The sequence below is a fragment of the Megachile rotundata genome, chromosome 6 (genome assembly GCF_050947335.1).
Source record: "Megachile rotundata isolate GNS110a chromosome 6, iyMegRotu1, whole genome shotgun sequence".
Taxonomy (NCBI): domain Eukaryota; kingdom Metazoa; phylum Arthropoda; class Insecta; order Hymenoptera; family Megachilidae; genus Megachile; species Megachile rotundata.
The window spans coordinates 10,444,889-10,466,316 of NC_134988.1; the positions used below are offsets into that span (position 1 = coordinate 10,444,889).

The 21,428-nt window shown below is 41.2% G+C and overlaps 1 protein-coding gene across 13 annotated transcripts in view; it reads left to right on the forward strand.

The window, feature by feature from the left end:
* The window catches only part of by (focal adhesion protein tensin), a 324,342-nt gene that overhangs the window by 66,585 nt on the left and 236,329 nt on the right, over positions 1-21,428 (forward strand). For 7 of the 13 annotated variants that reach the window (XM_012285033.2, XM_012285037.2, XM_012285032.2 and 4 more), the window contains exon 8: positions 3,338-13,176. The exons of 1 other annotated variant lie outside the window; for it this stretch is intronic. In XM_012285033.2, coding sequence (XP_012140423.1) covers positions 3,338-4,335 — 998 coding nt within the window. In that variant the 3' untranslated portion in view covers positions 4,336-13,176. Of the gene's footprint in view, positions 1-445; positions 3,133-3,337; positions 13,177-13,733; positions 16,084-21,428 lie in introns of those variants that run through there. 5 more of the 13 variants (XM_076532362.1, XM_076532361.1, XM_076532354.1 and 2 more) reach the window with 5 other exon arrangements.

Here is a 21,428-nt window from a genome sequence, read left to right on the forward strand (position 1 = left end):
TATCCCATTTGCCGACAATAATCGTCATCCGCGATAATACAAATCTTGCTACTATATAACATACTGGATCAAAATGACCCGACATTTGGAGGGTTAAATTCACAGGATCCGCGATGTATCACGTCACCCTGTATCGCTACGCGCTAAATTGCTATGCATTGTACCACTGCGCGCTGCATTTCCGCGCGTTAAATCAACGCGGGACCATTTCTCGAACATAGCGAATAAATTCGAATTAACTGTGACACGTCGCGAAATATTCGGGGTTTTTCGAAAGAGGGAGCAAAAGATTTGGGTAGAAAATTTTGAGGCCTATATGAAACAGACTGTACCAGAAGGAAACGGAGAGGGCAACGCATTGGGTACACTGTGTTTTTATTAGGGGTTGGGTTGGGTTTTATGGTGGTGGTGGCTGGTGGTAACGTTGGTGTGGTGGTGGTTGCAGATCACGGGCTCGATGAGGCAGAGGGCGCGGCTTACCACCACCACCACAGCCATCACCAGCAACATCATCGGCATCGTCATCATCATCCACTATCCGTTCCTCCTCCTCACCATCATCATCAGGCGCTACAGGAAGACGAGCAACAGCAGCAACAGCAACAAGACCAGTCGTCGACCACCGCTACCACCACGAACAACACAACCTCGACCAAGTATCAACGGAGTCCGGCGGACTTCAGACAGCAGAAGATGATACGTGATCACCATCAACAGCACGGTTATAGGTGTCCTCTTTGTTGTAGGACCTTGCAGGACATCAGCACTATGAGAGCTCACTTGGAGCACCATTATCCTCGTGACTCGCCCACCTGTCCCGTTGCCTCTTGCGCGAAAACCTTCTCTCACCCTAACAGCGTTAGGAACCATATGCGGCTCAAGCATCCGGTACAGTGGGATCAGATTAAGACGCTCAGATGGACCTACGTCTGATAAAGAGGCAATGGGTCGTTGCTGGGTACCTCTGTGGGTTAGGGTTGGACACGTTTACAAATCATTGAAACTTCCGTATCTTTCTGTTGTAGTTTAGTTGATGGCACAGAATTACGATGCAAAGAAATTAAGTTAAGGCTATCGGATCTGTGATAATTTGAGTAATTCGAATATTAGTGTATTTGAATTCGAATACGCTACTTTGAATGTTAGTCGCATCACCCAGTGATCTAATTCTAATCAGACATTGGAAATTCACCATTTGAGTATTTATGTTTTAGTTTTAGTATAACATCCCGAATATTCGAATTATCCCTGAACTATTCCATTTTAGATACCTCTTTTATTTTGTATCAAGAATGTTATTTTATACCAAGAATTAAAAGATTTGGTTGTAAAGTCAGTAATATTTGTGTTTGAAGTTCGAACGGAAATTTTTAATCAAACACTTTTTGTTTCTTTGAGTCGTCATTCGATGCTGTCCAATAAGTTCGTTTTCCGTTTCCCAATTTCTCTGTCGCCTATCGATTGCACGCGACTCGATATATCGTTTCTCGGATACGGTGTAGGTTGCGTCGCAGCGAGAAGGTCTCGCGTGCCAGAGTCTATAAACGTTCGAAGGGTTGTAATACGCGAAATTACGTGCTGGTTGAATTGTAAGTATACCACCACGATGTGACGAGGGGTCAAAGATTGTCTATTAGTGTTTTATTCTCGAGAATGTCGCACAAACCCACCTCTCTTCCTGAGGATGTAATGTACCCACTGAGAAGCGCACATTTTGTAAATATTCGGGAGATTATATTGCAGAAAAAAGAAAGAGGATATATATTATATATATAAATATAAATATAGAGAGAGTATATATATACATATGAAGAGTAAATCTATATATATATATATAGATACAAAAAGAGAGAGAAAGTTGATTTTGTATAAAAAAATAATGTACGAAGCAGTATTTCTAGTAGAGCCTGAGAAAAAGAAGAAAACCGTAGTCACACCAATAGTGATTGTGTAATGATAAGAGGTCGTTGATTATAAGACTTCGATGATGTTGACGATAATTGACGATTAGGTTACGTATCTTAAACAAGAGAAAACAATGTTCCTCTAAGCTGAGTAAGCCAGCCTTACGTTAAAGAGCGTAGTTTGTAAGAGCGTAGACGGGAGCCGAGAAAAAGTGTGTTTAGTTATGGAAAAAGAAATGTAAGTAGTCGAGTTTAAAGCAGAACGAAACGTGTAAGCGGAAGGAACGACGTTGTTCGTCGAGACTAACTTTTGCGATGCTTCCGTAAATCGTTATCAGAAGATGTGCGACGCAATACGAATATTATACGTATATTTAACACGTTACACACACACACGTACACACAACACACCTTGTAGAGAAATACATTTAATGGCAGACATGCGCGCGAGCGAACGTTGAAAAATGGTCGACCAGCACACGATGAATAGTCGATTCGAAACAACGCCTAGCCTTATTTTTCTACAGTCTTCTGTTTTCGTCAGTATTCCCTAGGTAAAGAATATTCCCCGTTACAAGTTAAGTTTCACGACACACGATGTGCACTCGGGTGCAAGGCTTCCTTTGGATAAAGATTAATGTAGGGGTAGAAGTTTCTCAATTTTTAGAACTCAGGAACATAAACTTGAAACATACAAATTTTCAAATTCACAAATTATTTCCAAATCTAATCCCTATACTCCAAAATGCCCAATGTTTCTAAATTTGCAAATTATCAGTTTCCTTAATTTCTAAATTTTTTCACCCAAAATTGAACAAGTGGCGAGACTTCTGTCCCCTACGATCTTATCTAGGGAAGCCAATGCCCCAGTGTGCGATAGTTACTAGAGAATACGCTGCGAATAAATACGAAAAAATATATGAATACGAATATATATTATATATTCGAGTGCACGAGTTGTTGGTTGCGGAAGTGGTTGCAGGAAAACTATCACCGTCTACTCTCCATATTCCGGCGTTAATTTACAAGTAAATCATCTTATACCATATAAAAATGTCAGTAAAGTCACTTTCACGATCGACAGCTCGTGCCGGACAATGTATAGAGCATCATACGCACTATTTTAGCAGACACTAGCATACTTAAGATTATACATAAAACACACGAAATGAAGTATATATATATACTATTTAAGTAATGCTTTGTACAATAAAAGGTATTCAAAGAAGCTGTAGTGGTATCCATCCATGTGACCTTTAGTTATTTTCAGGAGATCCTTATCAAGTTGCTTTATTCTTTCAGTTGATCTTTAATTTGTTTGAACCGTATCTCTTATATTTCCGCTAGTATTTTGTTGCCCACCGATCGCAGACAGCAGACAACCAAACGCGAGACACATCTTCATCAGCCTTTTGTTTATCTCTCTTTTTCAGCAGCCCGACGCGGTTTGGACATGCTGCGAGTACGCGCCACAGATCCACGACCCTGCCCGAAGTGCGGTAAGATCTATCGATCTGCCCACACGTTGCGCACCCACCTGGAAGATAAGCACACGATCTGTCCGGGCTATCGTTGCGTGTTGTGCGGAACCGTGGCCAAGTCGAGGAACTCGTTGCACTCCCACATGTCCCGACAGCATCGAGGCATCAGCACCAAGGATCTGCCGGTGCTGCCGATGCCGAGTCCGTTCGATCCCGAGTTGGCGTCGCGTCTGCTGGCCAAGGCGGGTGTCAAGGTGAGCCCCGCGGAGTTGCGAGCCCGGGCCAGTCCCACGGGGCCCAGACGAGGTGACATGAGACTGGAGATACCTCGAGGAGGAGCACCGTCCGAGGCAGGCAGCAGCGTGTGCGGCGGGGACGATCCCGAGGACCTCACGTTACCGTTGAGCCTCAGGTACGGTTCACCCACGCCCAACAACAATACTGTGATCACCAAAGTGAGCGGCAGTAACAGCAGCAGCAGTAACAAGAACTCGACCGCTACCGCGATAGCCGCCAAATCTTTGGACACGATGCACGGCAGTCGCGAGCCCAACACGGCGCCTCTTCATCCACCCGGACACCTGCATCCGAGCCACCATAACACCAGCGCCACCGGATCTGCCATCTTGGATACCTATCTACAGTTCATCGCGGAGAATTCAGGACTGACGACGATGGGACTCAGTCCGGAACAAGCTGCCGCGGTCGCAGCCGCTCATGCGGCTAAAATGGCGCACATGAGCGCGATGGACAAGCTGGGTGGACGCGGGATCGAGGATTACCCGATGATCGGACGAGACGAGGGCCGAGGACCAGGCGTGGTGCACGAGGATCGCCAGGACCTGCTGCAGGACAGGCACGGTGGCTTGATGGACGAGGGCGAGTCATCCGGCGGCGAGGAGGACGACTTCAGCGACACCGAGGAGCCGGAAATCGTGAAAGCCGAATAAACGCCGGGAACCTGTAACCCTGAAGAGTTCGTGACACGTGACCCGATTAGAAGAAGTGCTTCGAGACGTGCCCGAGTTCCGGGCGTTGTCTCTGTTCACAGTCAAATCCATCCACTACCTCAGTAGAGACTTACTCCTGTTTTCTTTTGTCGCGAGAGAGATACAGTTTTCCAAAGAAGAAAGAAGACGACGATGCGAATCGCACGGTACGTTTGGTCGCGTCCACGCCGATTTCCTGAGAAATCGGTCGGCGAATGAGAATCCCTCCTTTGCGCCGCGCTCAAGAAACGTGTAGCTTTCGTTGTCTCTTATGTCAGCACGTACACACTCGACATACATACACACTCGACACGATACATACACACACTCACGCGTGTACACATATTTAACCCCGTTGTAATATTCCATCTGTCTACCTCAAGTGAACAACACGATCAAACGATATAGTGAATAATTACGATTAACGAATCTCATTGACATTTTTTACCAAGTTTTCTCTTCAAGAGCCTCGAACGAGAGAAAGAGAACAGAACCGAGAAGCCAGGTAACGCCAGGGCAACTGTTTATTCTTTTTATTTTCTAAAGGTTTAAAGAGATGACGGTGAGCATCGCGAGCACGCGGCTCCCGTGAAGATATTATTATTATATTATATTATTATTATTATTATATTATTATTATTATTATATTATTATTATTATTATTATATATGAATGTTGAGGAAAATATATATTATCTAGATTTATAGAGAAGTTACTGTACCACGACAAGTACGTACACACGGGGGCAACGTAGGCTTTCACTTGACATAGGACGAATGTAGGAACATCTAAAGTTACGTACCTCAAATTCGTAAACTTTCTTATCCCACAATTTTCAAAGACCTTAACTTCATAAGTTGCAAAGTTTCCAAGTTTCCAAATTTTTTAAGTTTCCTAAATTCGCAAATTCCCAAATCTCTAGAGTTCTCAGCTTGAAAATCCATCAGCCTAAAAATGATAGAATCTTTTCCCTACGTCGCCATTTTCCTTGTGGAAGCCTATTATGCTCACCGGGATACACGAATACACGCGAAGAGAGAGAGAAACCACACGCATTGTATTTATCGAGTAGAATGGATACGTATAGCGCTAGGGTTAGCACATCCCTTAATTATATTTTTTAGACGCGTGCACTTTAAAACTACACGGCAATTAGGTACATAATACACGTATAAACACACATTTGTACACAAACGGAGGACACAGGAATAGGAATATAAAGAAGACACGTATGATCGTGTATCTTCCGATGATCGCGAAGGTCATCGAGATTGTTAATTGTCTACTCGTTTTATCGTAGGTAAAAAAGGCGGGAACGACGCGAAGGCGATTCATCCCTCGTTTGGCGAACGATAAATCTCTCGAGCGATGAAAATCTTCTGTTTCGTCGAAGGAAACGGATTTAGTAATTAAAAGCGAATTGAATTTGAATCGCGTGATATATTTATCAAGCGCTATACGAGGGGATGTTTTTAGCCGATGTTGCAAACGAAACAGGCGAAATGGCGCGCGAATTCAAGGAGAACTCTTGCAGTTCCCTTTCGTCTCACGGTCCTCCCAATTTTTTGTTTTTGTTTACTTAATCGGCCTCGAAATGCACTCAAGGGCTTGCCATGACTTTCTAGTACTTAAGTTTTCGACATGGACGTTGTTTTCCCTTCGGCCCGTGGACGAAATCTCCTTAGATGGCTCGTGTATCGTAGAGGAAGAGAAACGGTGGAACGGGAATCATCGGCGCCTTTTTATTTTCGTTCGTTCCCTTCGGAAACATTTGTTCTTCCGCATCGAGCGCGCCGTTAGCTCTGACTCATCTCCCTCCGCATCGCGTTATTTATAAATCGTTATTGTTTTTCTTCGATCGAATTACAAATTTGTCCCCTCGCGAGATTCTCGTTCCTCGAGGAAAAAGCAGAGGCACGAGTTTCTTGTTTATCTTTTACACGATTCGAATTCGTAATTGCGCGCGCGATTTCGTGTCCAGGCTCGAGTGTAATCTTAAAATGGTTCCTACTAATGAATATGCATACACGAGCTACTTTGATTTACGATATACCTTGATATAGATATATCTATATATATATTTAGAACATGTATGCATGTATATAGGTACGTATATATACATACATACATACACGTATACCTAATTTAGATACGCCTAGAGAAAAGAGAACTTAGCAATACGGTAGTAACGCGGCGCGGTTTGAACGAAGAAATTTCTTCCGTTTCGTATTCTCCATTATTATTATCATTATTATTATTATTTGTTTTTATCCTTTTGGTTCTTACGAGTGTGCGTGTAAGGCAGAGAGTGACAGCGAGCAAATGAGAGAGAATCGATTAAATGGCTGACGACTTAACGATGATGAATCTTAACGATAAACCCTTTCTTCATCAGGTGTTAGACTATTTCGCCTAGATTAGTAGGTTGTACACAATACTCGGAGTATACTAACCCCCCTTTTGTCTCTAGCCTGTAAGGGAATTTTACTCGATGGAAAGGAAAATAACGGACAGGGACTCTCAGTGATTTTGCTGATCACTGACACACGCGGCACGACGATATATTCGTGAAAACTTGCTTCGTGTAACTCGTGCGAGACGATACGTCCAAAATAAAGTTACGTGAAGATTCGACGAATCGAAGAGTAAAAGACCGTGGATCGCGCGTGGATCGAGGAGGAATTTTCGTCGGCGACGGAAAACTCACCCCTTTAGCGATTTTAACGAACGGTAATTTCTTCGAGACAATAAAATTGTACGAACGCGTTGAAAGCATAGTAGACACGTTTGTAGACACGTTGTATAATCGAAATTACCGCGACGTTGAAGGGTGAGCTCGATCGCTGACCCGCGAGCTTTCTCGAATTTTTTAAAACTTTATATCGTATGTGTACATATGAAAGGGTAATTGTATACGATCGGAACACTTGTATACGAATCGTCTCGAAAATCACAGCAAGCTTGAAACGGAGCACGTGATTTTCTCGGACGCTTGTTAAAATTTTGGAATCGTTCCTCGAGTCCCCGTCGCGGATCCACGGGTTCGAATGCTTCGTTTTAGGGGAGAGAATGCGAGAATCGATCGTGACGCGAATCCGGATCTGATCGGTACAAAGAAACCACTTCTTGCCTTGAAAATGCTCTCTATAAATGTTATACGGATCGGGTGATCGTGTCGCGAGACAAAAGTTCAAAAAAAAAAATAGAACAAAGGGAAAATCGGAGAAAAGAGCAAAATTTTTCATAGAGTACAAATTTATCCGCGGTGAATCTTGAAAGATCGAGGGATGAAGCTTGAGAAAAGAGTAAAAAGTTCGATTAGTTCTCTTTGCGTCGTCGCGAACGAGCTTCAAAGACTTTTCCTTTGTCGTTTTATTTTTTCTTCTTTTTCTCGCCACGGTAAGAGTGTGTCTCCCGTCATGAAATCCCATGACGATCAACGCGGGTTGATCGGTCGAGCGTGCAAAGTTGATGGAAACCCAACAGTGATCTCGTCGATAGACTTTCTTCGCCGTTTTTTTTTTCTTTATTTTTCTGTACTTCTTTTTTTAACGAATAGAGGAGCGACAGTTTCATTAACCGTCGCGTGATATACATATGTTACACGTACACACACGCACACACACGCACACACACGTATACAGAAACACATCGATCGCAAAACACTCATTACATACGCGTTTTAAGCAAGAATATATAACATAGTTACAAGGTTGACGGGGTGCGTTCGTATCTCCCCTCAAAGTGACAGATTTAATCCCTCCCCTCAGATCATAGTTTTCTACGACAGTATTTATATAGTTATTATATATATATATGTATGTATACAAACAGATGAATATATGTATATACGAGATGTACATATACAACGTATTTTTACACGAATGTTTCAGCGACAGCACCCCGTCATCCCCTATGGGGATTGTGTCCCCACGATGAATGATAGTCCGTTGAACATAGTTCGCAATAGTCACTTGGAATAGAATACCACCAACTACAGTATTGCAATAGTTGTTAGAAAGACAATCGTGTGCGTAGCCATTCAACGCTCCCCTCGATTATGCTTCCATCTTATAACGAACATTTCAAATTTTTACTCTTCAAAGATTAATAAGACATTTCTTGTAGAATCAAATATTCTCTTCTGTCTCATTTCATTGCTACATACATATATTCACTATAGAGTCTCGCTATATGGCCAATGCAAATTGAAATTTTATATATTTGTAACTTTTTAATTAAACACTGTAAATTTACGCATTTGAGGTTAGAACGCAAGGAAAATGTTTGACAAACGAACCTAAACGTCGTGGATGAAATGTTCGCGATTTGAAGGGAGTAGAATCGAAAGAAAGGCAGAAGAATGCACGATAGAACTGGTCGGCGATAAGTGTAGTGGTGAACGCGGCTCTCGGTAGAACAGTAAACGACTAGTGTGTTGTCGGAGCTCGTAAAGGCTGAATCGTACGAGTGCACACTCGTTCGTGCGTGGTTTTACGGTGATTATAAAGGCGGATTAACGACGCCGTAAACGCAGCAAGCCTTTCACGAATTGTCTGGCAGACAGCTTTCGAGCGTTGTGTCCTTGGGGTGAATGCAAATAAGCACCCTGGCCGAGGGGTGCGTCTTAACTCGATGAAACCTCTTTTTTCTCTTTATTGAAAACGGAAATATAGCTCTGATGGAATCACAAATTTTGAAGTCTCGTTTCAACGAGAATATTAACGCTGCACTGAATATAACCGCGTAAAATGATACATTTTAACCGGGAATTATTAAGGAGTATCTTCATTCGGGTTTACTTTTTCGTACATATTTGTTTCCATTCGCAATTAAATTTTCCGTTAATTAAGCTATTACGCGGTGCTTGCAGCGCATTGCTTTTAATGGCTTCTGCAATTCTGCATTCGAAATAAAATGTCAAAGTTGTGGTTATCATCCTGTAATAGAGTATCCATTTTGTAATAAAAGAAATTTGAGTTACATAAACGAATATCGATAAGTTCGCGTAATATCAACGTGTTAACCGAGAGCTGTCGCAAATGCATTTCAAACAAAAAACAGAATAAAAGACTGCCTATGGTCAATAGCAAACAACGATCTTCCATTAAACCATCAACGACCCAGTTCCATCGTGATTCTAAAAAATCGTCAGAAATTTTGTAAAAATAGGGAGCGTGTTGCCATCTCAGGTACTCGAACACGATTTAATAATGCATTATATAAATGTAATAACAAACTCAGGAAATCTGAAGCAGCCAGGCCGTGATACTATACTTATAGAAACTACTACTACTACTGCTACTACTACTACTACTACAGGTGTGATTCTTGCGTTAATCAGGCGCTCAGGTGATTTGCGAGCCAGCGTCTATATTCTGTTTTGTTTCGTTTGTTTGTTTGTTTCTTGTTTGTTACGAGATTTTACACTGGCAAGTGGCAAGGCGTGTGCACACCGTGTTCACGTGTATCGGCGTGTGATCGAAATCGGATCGAGCTTTCACCGAGATTAATCGACACTTTGATGGACGCATTTCATACAATCTATGACTTTTATTTTATTTAAACTATAATTACGTAAACTATTGCCAGAAATATACGCTGGCGACTATCAAAGTGTTAAATTCTGGTATAAAATCATCAAGAATATCGAATATCAAATGAATCCGACGAGAACCGCTATCACGTGGATGCGAAAAAGGGAAAAAGAGAAATAATTGTGAAAATCACCACAGCTACCTCCATGTTATTAAATATCAGTCTTCTTCTCGCGCTATACTCACGCTCATGTTTTACCGAAAGTTTTCTACGACGTTCCGAACGTCGATCGCCCCGTAACGTCTCCGTATCGTGTATATATTATATACATAATAATATATGTATACACAACGTTTACACATAGTCAGAAGCGCGAGAGATAAATATATAGCTTCCACGGATTATATAGGTTTAAGAATTTGCCTCCTTGCGCGGAACAGTCGAGTCTGCGAATTACAGTAAAAATGCAAATAGTCGAATGCCTACGAGAGACAATGAGAAATTTGCGGACACTCGAACACTCTGCTGTAAATAATCTTATATCTTTTATGTATCGAACGTTGACTCTGTACTTTATAAATTTTAATTTCTATAAGTCCACTTATCTTTCTCCATTTCTTGTTCCTTGAATTTTTAGTTCCATAAATTCAGTAACATCTAGTTTCCATAATATCTTATTCCTCAAGCAATCCAAACTTCTCAAATATGTAATTTCATATGAAACTTGTAATTTCATACGCGAATTTCGACAGCAGAGTGTCTGAGGGTCCGATCGCCACATCGAAAGAAAGAGCAAAATACAATAGAGCTACCTCAGTTATACGGTGGATTAGTGAACGAAATAGTGGACGAATTAATTCACTGCCAAACACTCGAGACTGTTCCGCGAGCGACATGTGCTGAATTCCAAAATCACAATGCAATACGTTGTACTTACTGTCGTTTTTAACGCGTTGACTCGATATATACCGGTTAGTGATTTTACTGCTGCATCGAGAGAGATAAATTTTGTTTTTTTTTTTCGCGTAAGCGTGTTCCGTGTGATGATGCATTACGATGTACGTCGTGTGAAAGATCGTGAGAATGTTAAGTGTAAGAATGTCGAAAAATCAGGCGTGTTTGTGGAATAAAGATGTTCGGATGGCCTCCTATTATACGCATATAATTATATATATATTATTATTAGAAAGTGAGAAAAAAGAGAAAAAATATAAAATATACCTATCTACGTGATATTTTACAGAGAACATAATCAGGGATGCGTCGTAACCATAGGCATATATATATATTATATAATAGAGTCTTTCTAGTGATAGAAACCATAAACTCCTAACTTATTTTGTAATTCACGATCCGAGGAAACACGGTCGCGTGGCGAAACCAATGAGCGTGCAATCTCTCGACGTACGGTGTGACTTCATTTTTAAATTTTACTCCCAAGAAGAAATTAGCGAAAGAATAAAGTAACAATCGTCGATGTACGATTGACTTATGATTTTTAATAACGGAGGAAACTCGATGAAACATTATTAAAGTTCGAGACGACGATCTTCAGGGAACGTCGAATTTTCTTTCGTCCTCTTTTTCGTTCGTTCGTTCGATGGCTATCGTTAATTACTTCGGAGACGATGCCGCGAGAAAGGCTAATTAATTTTACCCTGCCTCGATCAACTGCGCGATCGTCGCCCTGAATTTTCTCTCTTAACGATACTATTATTGTAAATGTCCGTCAAATACAGCTTGATGATTTTATCGTGGATTCCTCTGTTTTACAGCGCGAGTTCGGGATGTGCGGGATTTTGAGGTTAGGGGGTATTAGAAATTAGACGGAATTAGAAATTTAAGGGGTGGAACGAGTTTGAAAGTTGGTAAGTGGGGAACTTGAATATTTGGAGATTTATGAGAGAATTTGAGGATTTAGAAATTTGGGAGGCTAGGGATTTGGGAAGTTGAGGATCTGGAAATTTGAGAGGGTGGGAATTTGGGAAGCTGAGGATATGGAAAGTTAAGAATTCGAAAATTTGGGAATTGGAAATTTGGGGGTTTAGAAATTTGGGAGGGTAGGGATTTGGGAAGCTGAGGATTTGGAAGCTTGGAAATTTGAAAATTTGGGAATTTGGGGGTTTAGAAATTTGAGAGGGTAGGGATTTGGGAAGCTGAGAATTTGGAAGTTTTGGAATTAGAAAATTTGGGGATTTGGGGGTTTAGAAATTTGGGAAGATAGGGATTTGGTAAGCTGAGAATTTGGAAATTTAGGAATTGGGAAGTGTGGGAATTTGGGGATCTAGAAATTTGGGAGTGTAAGGATTTGGAAAGCTGGGAATTCGGAAGATTTGGAATTCGAAAATTTGGAAATTTGGGGATTTAGAAATTTGGGAGTGCAGGGATTTGGAAAGCTGGGAATTTGAAAATTGAGGAATTCGAAAATTTAGAAATTTGGTAGGGTAGGAATTTGGGGAGCTAAGAATTCAGAAATTTAGGAATTGGAAAATTTGAGAATTGTACCTTCCAGAAATTAGGAACTTGGCGATCTGAAAATTATGAACTCAGGAATTTAGAAATTTGAGAACATAGTTATTTCAGAACTTGAGACCTCAAAAATATACATTCCTAAAAATTTACAAATTCTTAAACTCGAAACTCGAAAAATCTAAAAAAAGTCCCCAAGAAGGCCCATCTAGGGTCCCCATCCGCACATCCCTGTCACCCGATGAGCAAAGTGATATAAATACCGTCTCGATGTTTATCGATTCGCTTGTAATATCGTTTATCGTCGATCGTGGCCATTATCGTATCGTTGGCCGATGACGGCGTAGTTTTGCACTATTGATCGTATAGAATGAGAATAAAAAGCGAGCGAGCGAACGAAAGGCGAGAAAAGAATAACGAAGCGTGAAAGTTTAGCATATCCGATAGCTGCGTTTCGATTTTGTTTGAAGAAAAGAGAGAAAAAGTGACGGCCATTATTTTTCGTCCACTCATCGGCCTCGTCATCGGGACACACATCTCGTTCTTTACTTTTTACGGTTAACTATCATTAAGGTGCTTCAATATTGTTACGTTTTTTTCCTTTTTTTTTATTACCGCCATTTTAAGATTAATGTTATTATTATCATTATCATTTTCATTATTATTAGCTTCGATAGAGGGATATGTACGTCTGTCTCCTGGCAGAGAATCGAATTCTGTGAGACGAGCTTATGTTTGTATCTTTGGCCAGATAATTGTAATTCGAAACGAGAGAAAGAGAATCTTACGCTTGAATTTGTCTTTTTTTTTTATTTCATTTTTGATCCTTCTTGCCAACGAGACAGAGGCAAATCTTTACTGTACGTGAACGAGCCAGTATGTCAGATATATTTCCTTTCTCAATTTTGCGTTTCTCTTCCTTTCCCCTCTTTGTTTGTAAATATCTTATATATTTATCTATTGTTCCCAGGTTAATCCTACCCTTCCTTTTTAATAATCTTTGTGCTCTTCTTCCTCCTCGCACGTAAATACGTTACTTTATGTTCTTTACGTTACTTTTTTTGCCATTCTTAGCATGTAAGCCATCCAACTTGCCAATACGATTACAATAAATATGTTTAGAAAGAAGAGAAATTGTTATTGCGTTTAGTTTACGCCCTTTTATTTCAGTTCCTTCTGTTCTCGTTCTCGGAGTAAGTATGTGTGTGTGTCTGCTTTTGAGGCACGGTAAGTCTCTCATGTAAATATCACACGATACACATTCACACGTATGCAGTACTTTTTGACTCATGTTTGAATGTAGCAATAACACTTTGTCACAATGACCATGTATAGTCATTTTTTAATTTCAGTCATCGAGGACGTGGGCCAATGTTCATAACAGTCGAGGCCTTTATAAAATCAATCAATTAATCAATCAATCGAAGACACGAACTGAGTTCAAACAAATACACAAATATTTTAATTGCTCAAGTTATTATTTCTCTGACATAAACAGCAAGTAGTTTGAAACACTACCAACATTATTTTAATTTGCTATGTTGCTTAGTTAATTTTTGGATGTAAAATCACGCCGTACGTCGACAGCCATTCGCAAGTAATCAAGGATTCACCCATCTGCAATCGAATCCCAATTAAAGTACAAAATTCTCCGTAAACTAGATTTGTGTGCGTGCAAACGAGCGCAGAATGACGAAACCGCTAAAATACCGGAGAATCACGCTAAAGAAACAAAGGTGAAGCAAAGAACGGTTTCGAAGAGAACGATTCGAGAGGATACGGATTTTGTTACGTTGAAAAGCGATTCACGCGTAACCGATGAGCTCGGTGAACGTGTAGCGAATGCGTTTTATCGCCGTTTATTATTTATCGAGGCCTGGCCGTGTCGAGAAATAATGGATCGTACCGGAAATTGCCTCTAATACGTTCGAGAGCGTGAAACGGACGCGAAATCGTGCAAGCACACGCTTCGAAGGGGACAAAACATGGAGTGATAGATACGCGTTTATGCGAAAGAAAAATATAGTAATAATCTTAGCCAGATTATTTGCGTAACGTTCGTGTCCACTGTGCGTGTCCATTTTGATCACGACATCGACTAGGAAGGTGAATTTCGATCGTAAAGTAGGAAACTCGTCGACCAGGCTATAAATTATACCCTTTGTCTTTTATTGCGGCTCGTTTCGTCGTCGTGGTCGTTACACGAAATACGTATTGCTGCTCATCTTGGAAATATTCGGTTATTAACATATTCCATTTTTACGTTTCTAATAATGAACGGTGATCAATTCAAATTAATTCTATGGCCGGATCATTAGGAATAAAAATTCTCCCTTGAGGAAATTAAATTCACTCATTGGCGTAACTAGTGAGCTCCGCAGTACAAGAGAACATCTACAGAAAATTTCTGCACTGCAATTTGCAAATTTGAGCTTTTGTAAATTTTCTTACCTGAGTCCCAGTTACGCCAATAAGTGTGTTACAAAAAAATAGCGCGACGCTGTCAGCCGCAGCCAGCAATAGTGTTAGAGTGACAGCGGCAATCGATCGAACGGAATAACGCCTCGCGTAAAGAGCGTTTAAAGCGTAACCAGCCTCGAGAGAAGCGGAATTTAGGGTCGAGGAGCGGATTCGAGGATTCGAAGCAAAGCAGAGAGAAAAGCTCCGCTTTAATACGGATGCGCGCGACGTTTTCATCGATTCGACGTCGCGTATTTCACGAGCTAGCGTTTCCTCATCGTGAAAACGCGTCGCCTCGCGAACAGCCTAAGCGATCTTTTCACGGAGTCGACTTTCGTTTGATCAACGAGACGGTTTCTGTAACGAACCACTGGAACAAGACGAATCAGCGGAAGTCTTTTATTACCTGCTGGTCACGGAACTTCCTCTCGCGATCGTCCTCGAGGAATTCAAAGATTTCTTGCATTGCGTTGCTCGGTGCCTTCTTACGGCCTGTTTGTACGCAAATTGCAATATCTGTTCGTCCGTTTTAACAGGGTTCTTTTGCACCTCCATTTTTTTACTCTTGGAAAAACTGTCACACGAGAATATCGAGATATATCAGTTTGTATTTTATACAAAACATTTGCAAGGTGATTAGACATCGAGGATACAGGAATTATTTTTTAGAGTTTCAAATTGTGTTAACGTTTCAAAGTTTGTCTAGGTATAAATATGTTTAAGACCCTGAGATTTTTAAAGGACGAATTAAGTACATCAGGCGATCACAGTTCCTATTTTGCTCCCAGCAAATTTTAATATAAGGCACTATGTGTGAGTGGAAAAGAAAGAATATATCTGGTTAAGGTACGACTATACGATAGAATAATATTGTACGTACATTGTAACGAGAATCTACGGTATGTTAAAATAAACTATAGTATATATATGTATACACAGTGCGAACACACGATTAATAACGTAAATCGTATTTTATAACAGGAAGTATCACGAAATCGCCCGATGCGAATCTTCCCTGATGCAGGGTTCGACCGAGTCCTTCGGCATTGGAAGAGATCATTTAAGGTTGTAAATGTTACTTGGAGTTATACGATTGTTGATATCCGTAATGTCTGCTATTCGTAGAAGCGTACGAGTTTTTTATTTACCTTTTGTTAAGTATCTTGTTCGTGTAGCTCGTTAGGTTGACCTTTGTATATATGGGAATTGTAGCAAGACTATAATAAAATCTCGTGAAACATACAGCTATTTGCGATTCAATTCTCATGGTGTTTTAAGATAGAACGAGGTGAAATTATTATGTGAATCTTACATTTTTATTTTGTCATTTTATATTGTCGCGCGTTTTGAGAATGATGACTCTACCGCTATCTGGTAGTGAAAGAAAAGTACTTCATTTTTGTAAAATAAATCACTTTCGAACTTTACTGGAAATGGATAATACAATAGTCATTTTGGATACGAATTTGTTATAGAAATATTATGAATAATATATTTAGGAGATTTCGGAGTGAAATTTTGTTTCGGTGTTTTGAAAAGACCGCCACAGAGACAGAAGTGTGTCCATCTAGTGGTAGAACCCTGACACTAGCACTATTATTCGATCACATTGGTTTATTAGAGATTGTAAAACAATTTAAATTAGTCACATACTTTTAATAACAGCACTACAACATAACTAATGCGTTAGAAGTAATAAATTTGATAGGAAATATTTTTTAATAGTATTTTGAAACACTGAAATATGATACATGCTATAGTTGCCTCTTTTGTCGCCAGAGGGCACAGACGGTACTGTTTTTAAAGACCTTGATCAATAAGTTCCATCATTTCTTATCTTTACTATATATTATCTATAAAATACATTGTCCACGTCATTGATTAACATATTGTAAACGTAATATATCTTAAAAAGAAAATTCAAGTACATTTTCCTAAAAACAGAAGTAAGATACGTACTAGGGACACATTGCTATATTACTTTACTGTTTTTGTTTTTATGATGAATTTTTTTTAATATTAAGATATAACATTTCTCTCGAAACTCGTCAGAGGGCTCGTCAGTAAAACTTCTACCATGAACGCAGTAAAAACAAGACTGTAATACCGATCGTGCAGAAAGTTCAAGGTTTTATCACGCCCTCTACAATTCCACGTTGAATGTACAAATGCTCGCTTAGTCCACGCGCTTTTATTGCACGATTCCAAACTCCTCTATTAACAACAAATAAAGTAGTTTTTCTATCAAATCCTTAACCAACTGCCAGTAAAATTACAAAACACTTTCCTCTTGCACACGCGTTCTAAAGAACCTTTCCACATAACAAGGCCACGAGAATGTCGCAAGATCCTCCTGACAAGTGGACACGCATTCACCATAGGTAACACGGCGCATCACCCGCATGACAAATGCTCATAAAACCGTATGCACTTTGACTTTCAAACGCGGTGAGAACATCGGGTTTCCCTTGCTAAGAATCATGCTCACGTAGATGCAAATCTCAGCCCACTTAAAAGTCGATAACTCTTAGAGATGCAAAAGCATGAGACTATGTCGCATCAGGAACGGTGGGAGCAGAGGGCCAGTTTATCGGGGCCCAACGATCGGTCTCCAAGAGGATCGGAAATCCCTGCTGGCCATTCATACTTATTATTACGGCTTCGTACAATGACTCGTTCGATGTTATCGCCACCGTTGGGGATCAATTGTGCGAGGCAAAGGATGTGTTGTGCAACATTTCCAGCTGGCGAAGATTTTCACGCTTCGCTTCACCCTTATTCTGTTACGATCGAAAGTGACTCGATGGAGAGTCGAAACGTTTCACGGCCCTTTGTAACTCTAACAGAGTGCGGTAATCACGAGGCAAAAGTCGAAAGGAAGAAAAAGCTACCGTTCCTTGCTTGCCTTTCGAGTAGCTGCTAATGAACGTAACCGGAACTGCAAGTTTGGCGCACTTCACGCTAATGCCTAAACAAATGGCTGGCCTTCGTACAGGGAAAAAAGAAGTCGACCTTTGTGCACCACCGTAGTTTCTTCGGCGTTGCGCTAGAAATCTCAACGGCCACGGTTCTCCACCCTTGAAAGCTGTGCCTCATGAAAGAGTAATGCGTTCCACGAGAGCTGCACGCTCGTTGATTACTTTTCCTTTTCGCAAGGTCATGTCAAGAAGCTTCTTTCTCCTTCTTAGAATTAGCTGCAGTTTTTCGTTGAATTACTAATGACTCGCAGACACTCGACCGATTCTTGTAGTTCCCTTTCGACCGGTGCTAACGATTCCTCTACGTTTCAGGTGATAAAACTAAGCTCCATGAAGACGGAGCTGGAAAAAATAGAATGGGGCGCTTTTTTCAGATAGCACAATGCTTCTTTTATGCGCTCGCTTGTTCCCTGTTTCCCTGTCAATATGCACCCATTAGCGTACACGTGTGTACACACGTGTACCAAGTAGTTTGTCATACGAGACACTTCCTTATAGTATTACACTGCAGTATTTAAAGAATAGAAATTTATCTTTAGAATACTAGTGAATTTTCGTGGCAAGTTCTCTACTTTATTCCTTCCTTTAAAATTCTTTAAATGTTTATAATTCTCGAGTATGCAAAATTTTATTCCACGCATGATTAGCGCTAGAACCGCGGAAGTTGCACATGAATCTTGGGAACATACTTTTAAAAGGAATAAAAGTGAAAGGAAGAATTTCTTTTTCAAAGTCCCATGCACACGTCTCATCTATTGAACAGCGTGGTTCGCACCGCATGCCGCAAAAGCAATAGCATAAATCTTTAATGGAAGTAATAGTTGCGAGAGCGCGAAGAATTTGTTCCCCTGCGGTCAACAGCCACGGACTCGTTTAAAAATGGGTCGGTTCTCGATGTCATGGCTGACTGGCATTCACGTAATTACAAGTGACAACGCGTTTCCGCGACGAACAAACACGAGCTTTCGTCGCTCGCATGCGTCGAATCTTCGTCAGGGGGACTGTGAATGACGAGTTTTCTTGGAAAACGAATCAAGGGAATTGCAATTCGTTATTGTTTGGACTGCCATCGTGACGGATGCGCACGAAATTGGACGAGGGTTCCCCATTTATTTTCGAAACTCCTTTCTAATTGGATACCAGCCGGTCAAACGAGAAAAATGTATCCACTATTATTTTACACACCCTTTTATCTCTCTAGTTTCTATAATTAAATAGACTGGTATATAATCTTCGGGCTATTATTCGCTCTAGAAATATCACGTTGCATTTTGAAACGATAACATTCTTTGCACAGCACTTTCAAACATCTTACCGTACGAAGTATCTCTTACACAGAGTGCACTTTGTGCGAAACTCCGTGAAGAACTTTCTAGAACTAGCTTTATTTTCAACAAACTGTTGTGACAGGCGGACGTATCCGTTCAAGCACTTCCACGAGCGCGCCTCAAAACTGGAACAGTTCCCTCAAGGACCGCTTTCGTCAGGATAAACCGTCAGGAGACTCGCCCAGTTGCACCTTCCATAACACCAAACATGCACCGCAATTTCCGCCAAGTGACCAACCGGTAAACCTTGCACTTTGTCCAAACCTTTGTCTAAAAAGAGTCAATTGTCAGTGTAACTCAATTACGTTCAGTTTAACATTCTCGAAGATAGACGTTTAGTTTGCTTTTGAATTAACCGAAGATCACATATGTAAACTTTAGAGTTCAGTAATTCGAAATTTAATAAATTCGAAAATGAATACATATCCGATGCAAGAAGAGTCATTGGCCCACCTAGTTACCTCGCCCAGAAATCAGTTCCCACGATTGTTCCTGGAAGATCCATCAAACCTTTCACGAGCAATTAGCGGCTCATTGTACGCCACCGTATCCCATCCAATTTTTCCGCGAGCCATAAAAAAACGCCCTATCCGCGCAACTTCCGGCCGTGACAAAGTGGGCATAAAAAGAGAAAAAGTAGCAGAGGGTCTGTTTGAAAAGCTCAGGTCGTGCGTGTCACCAGGATGACTCAACGAAGCACGACGCCGTCCGATCCGCACAACAAGCGTGGAACGCGTCTTCGTGCGATCGGCCAATTACCTGCGTGGCTCTCGTCCAAGAAAACCACGACGATTGGCTTCCCGATGAATCATGTCGACTTTCGTGTTCCCCGTCCGTATATTTTCGCCACCCGATGTATATTAAGAGCGGCTCCGCAGCGGGCGCCCTCGCCGCGTGTGGCGTACAAACAATAACTGTAATGACTTAACAGACCCATCTGCCCGGGGGATGTGGAAGGGTCCAATAGAAGTCGCTGTCAGACTTTAGTAACGATAATGGAAATCAATCTACTCCCTTGCACCTTTCGGACCATTAGTACACGTTCGGATCTTAGTTGTATCGAAGCCTAATGTTCAATCGGTTGCTTCTTGTCGTTTGAATGGGTATTAAATTCGCTAGTTGTAGACATTGTTGAAATTTGATCTAAGTGGGTCGAACTTTCATTGCTATTTGTTAATGGTTGTAATAGAACGTGTTAAGCACGGCTTCTTGCAGCGATAGTAGTTTACGACTCTGCGGCGGGTTTTTACGAGGCTTTAACTCGCGATTTTTACCGGATTGTAAATGTTTACGGAAGCTGTAAAATTTAGCGGCCAAATCCCGCAAACGATACCTCTCGAACGATAAGTGGAACGAGATATTCGGAGAGTGAAAACTGATGGCGTCAAAGTGCGAGCATGATACGTGCGTAGAAACGATAGATGAAAACTATGGATCGCCTAACTGTTTCTCTTTTCTCGGTTCGCCATATCGAGCACGCAAATATCGCTGATTGGCATGCGGTGGGAGATTCGCACGCGAACGGAAACGAACTGTTTCGTCGTGAAAGGGTTGGTCCCTGACATTGATTGCTCGATTGTCTCCGACTAAGCCCCAAACGTGGCGATCTAGCGCGATGATCTAACGCGACGATGACCGTTCGTTGACCCTGTCGTCGTTTCCATTGGTCACGCTATTTCTGAGCTTTCTGTATCGCGAATTATTTCTGCTCCGCTCTCCTACATTTCCCGCCATTTTCTTTCACACCCATAAGGTATTTCAAAAATTATTTTCTAGCGGAGAGAAAAGGTACGGTGTTTCTTTTAAGTAAACGTTCCATGGATTCAGTAATTTTGATAGTTTTCATTTCTGCGACACGTGAGAATTAACGAGTTGATCTTCCGACTGGATTTCGTTCTTTAATGTCCCATAGGTCTGGCCCAACCAGAAGCTCCGTGTCAGAATGAGAAATAGGCTCGATAAATAAGCGTGTATTACGGGAGGACAAACGTTTCGCACACGCAACGCTATTTACGCGTTACACTAGCTAGCACATGGCTCGACGGTTTCACGTCTATTTTGACCGGCGCTGATGGCGTGGGTCGCGGAAAAGAGAAGGAATTAATTCTTGCGTGATGGCTGGCGTGGGACGGATACGAACGAAATAACGGCGGTAGAGTATTTTTTTCTTCCATTATTCAGTAGAAAGCCAGACGAGACGACTTTGATCAAAGGCGGACAGCAGCTTTCGAATCTGTTGGAGGATCCTTGGAAAACCGCGAACAACCAGAACCTGTCAAAT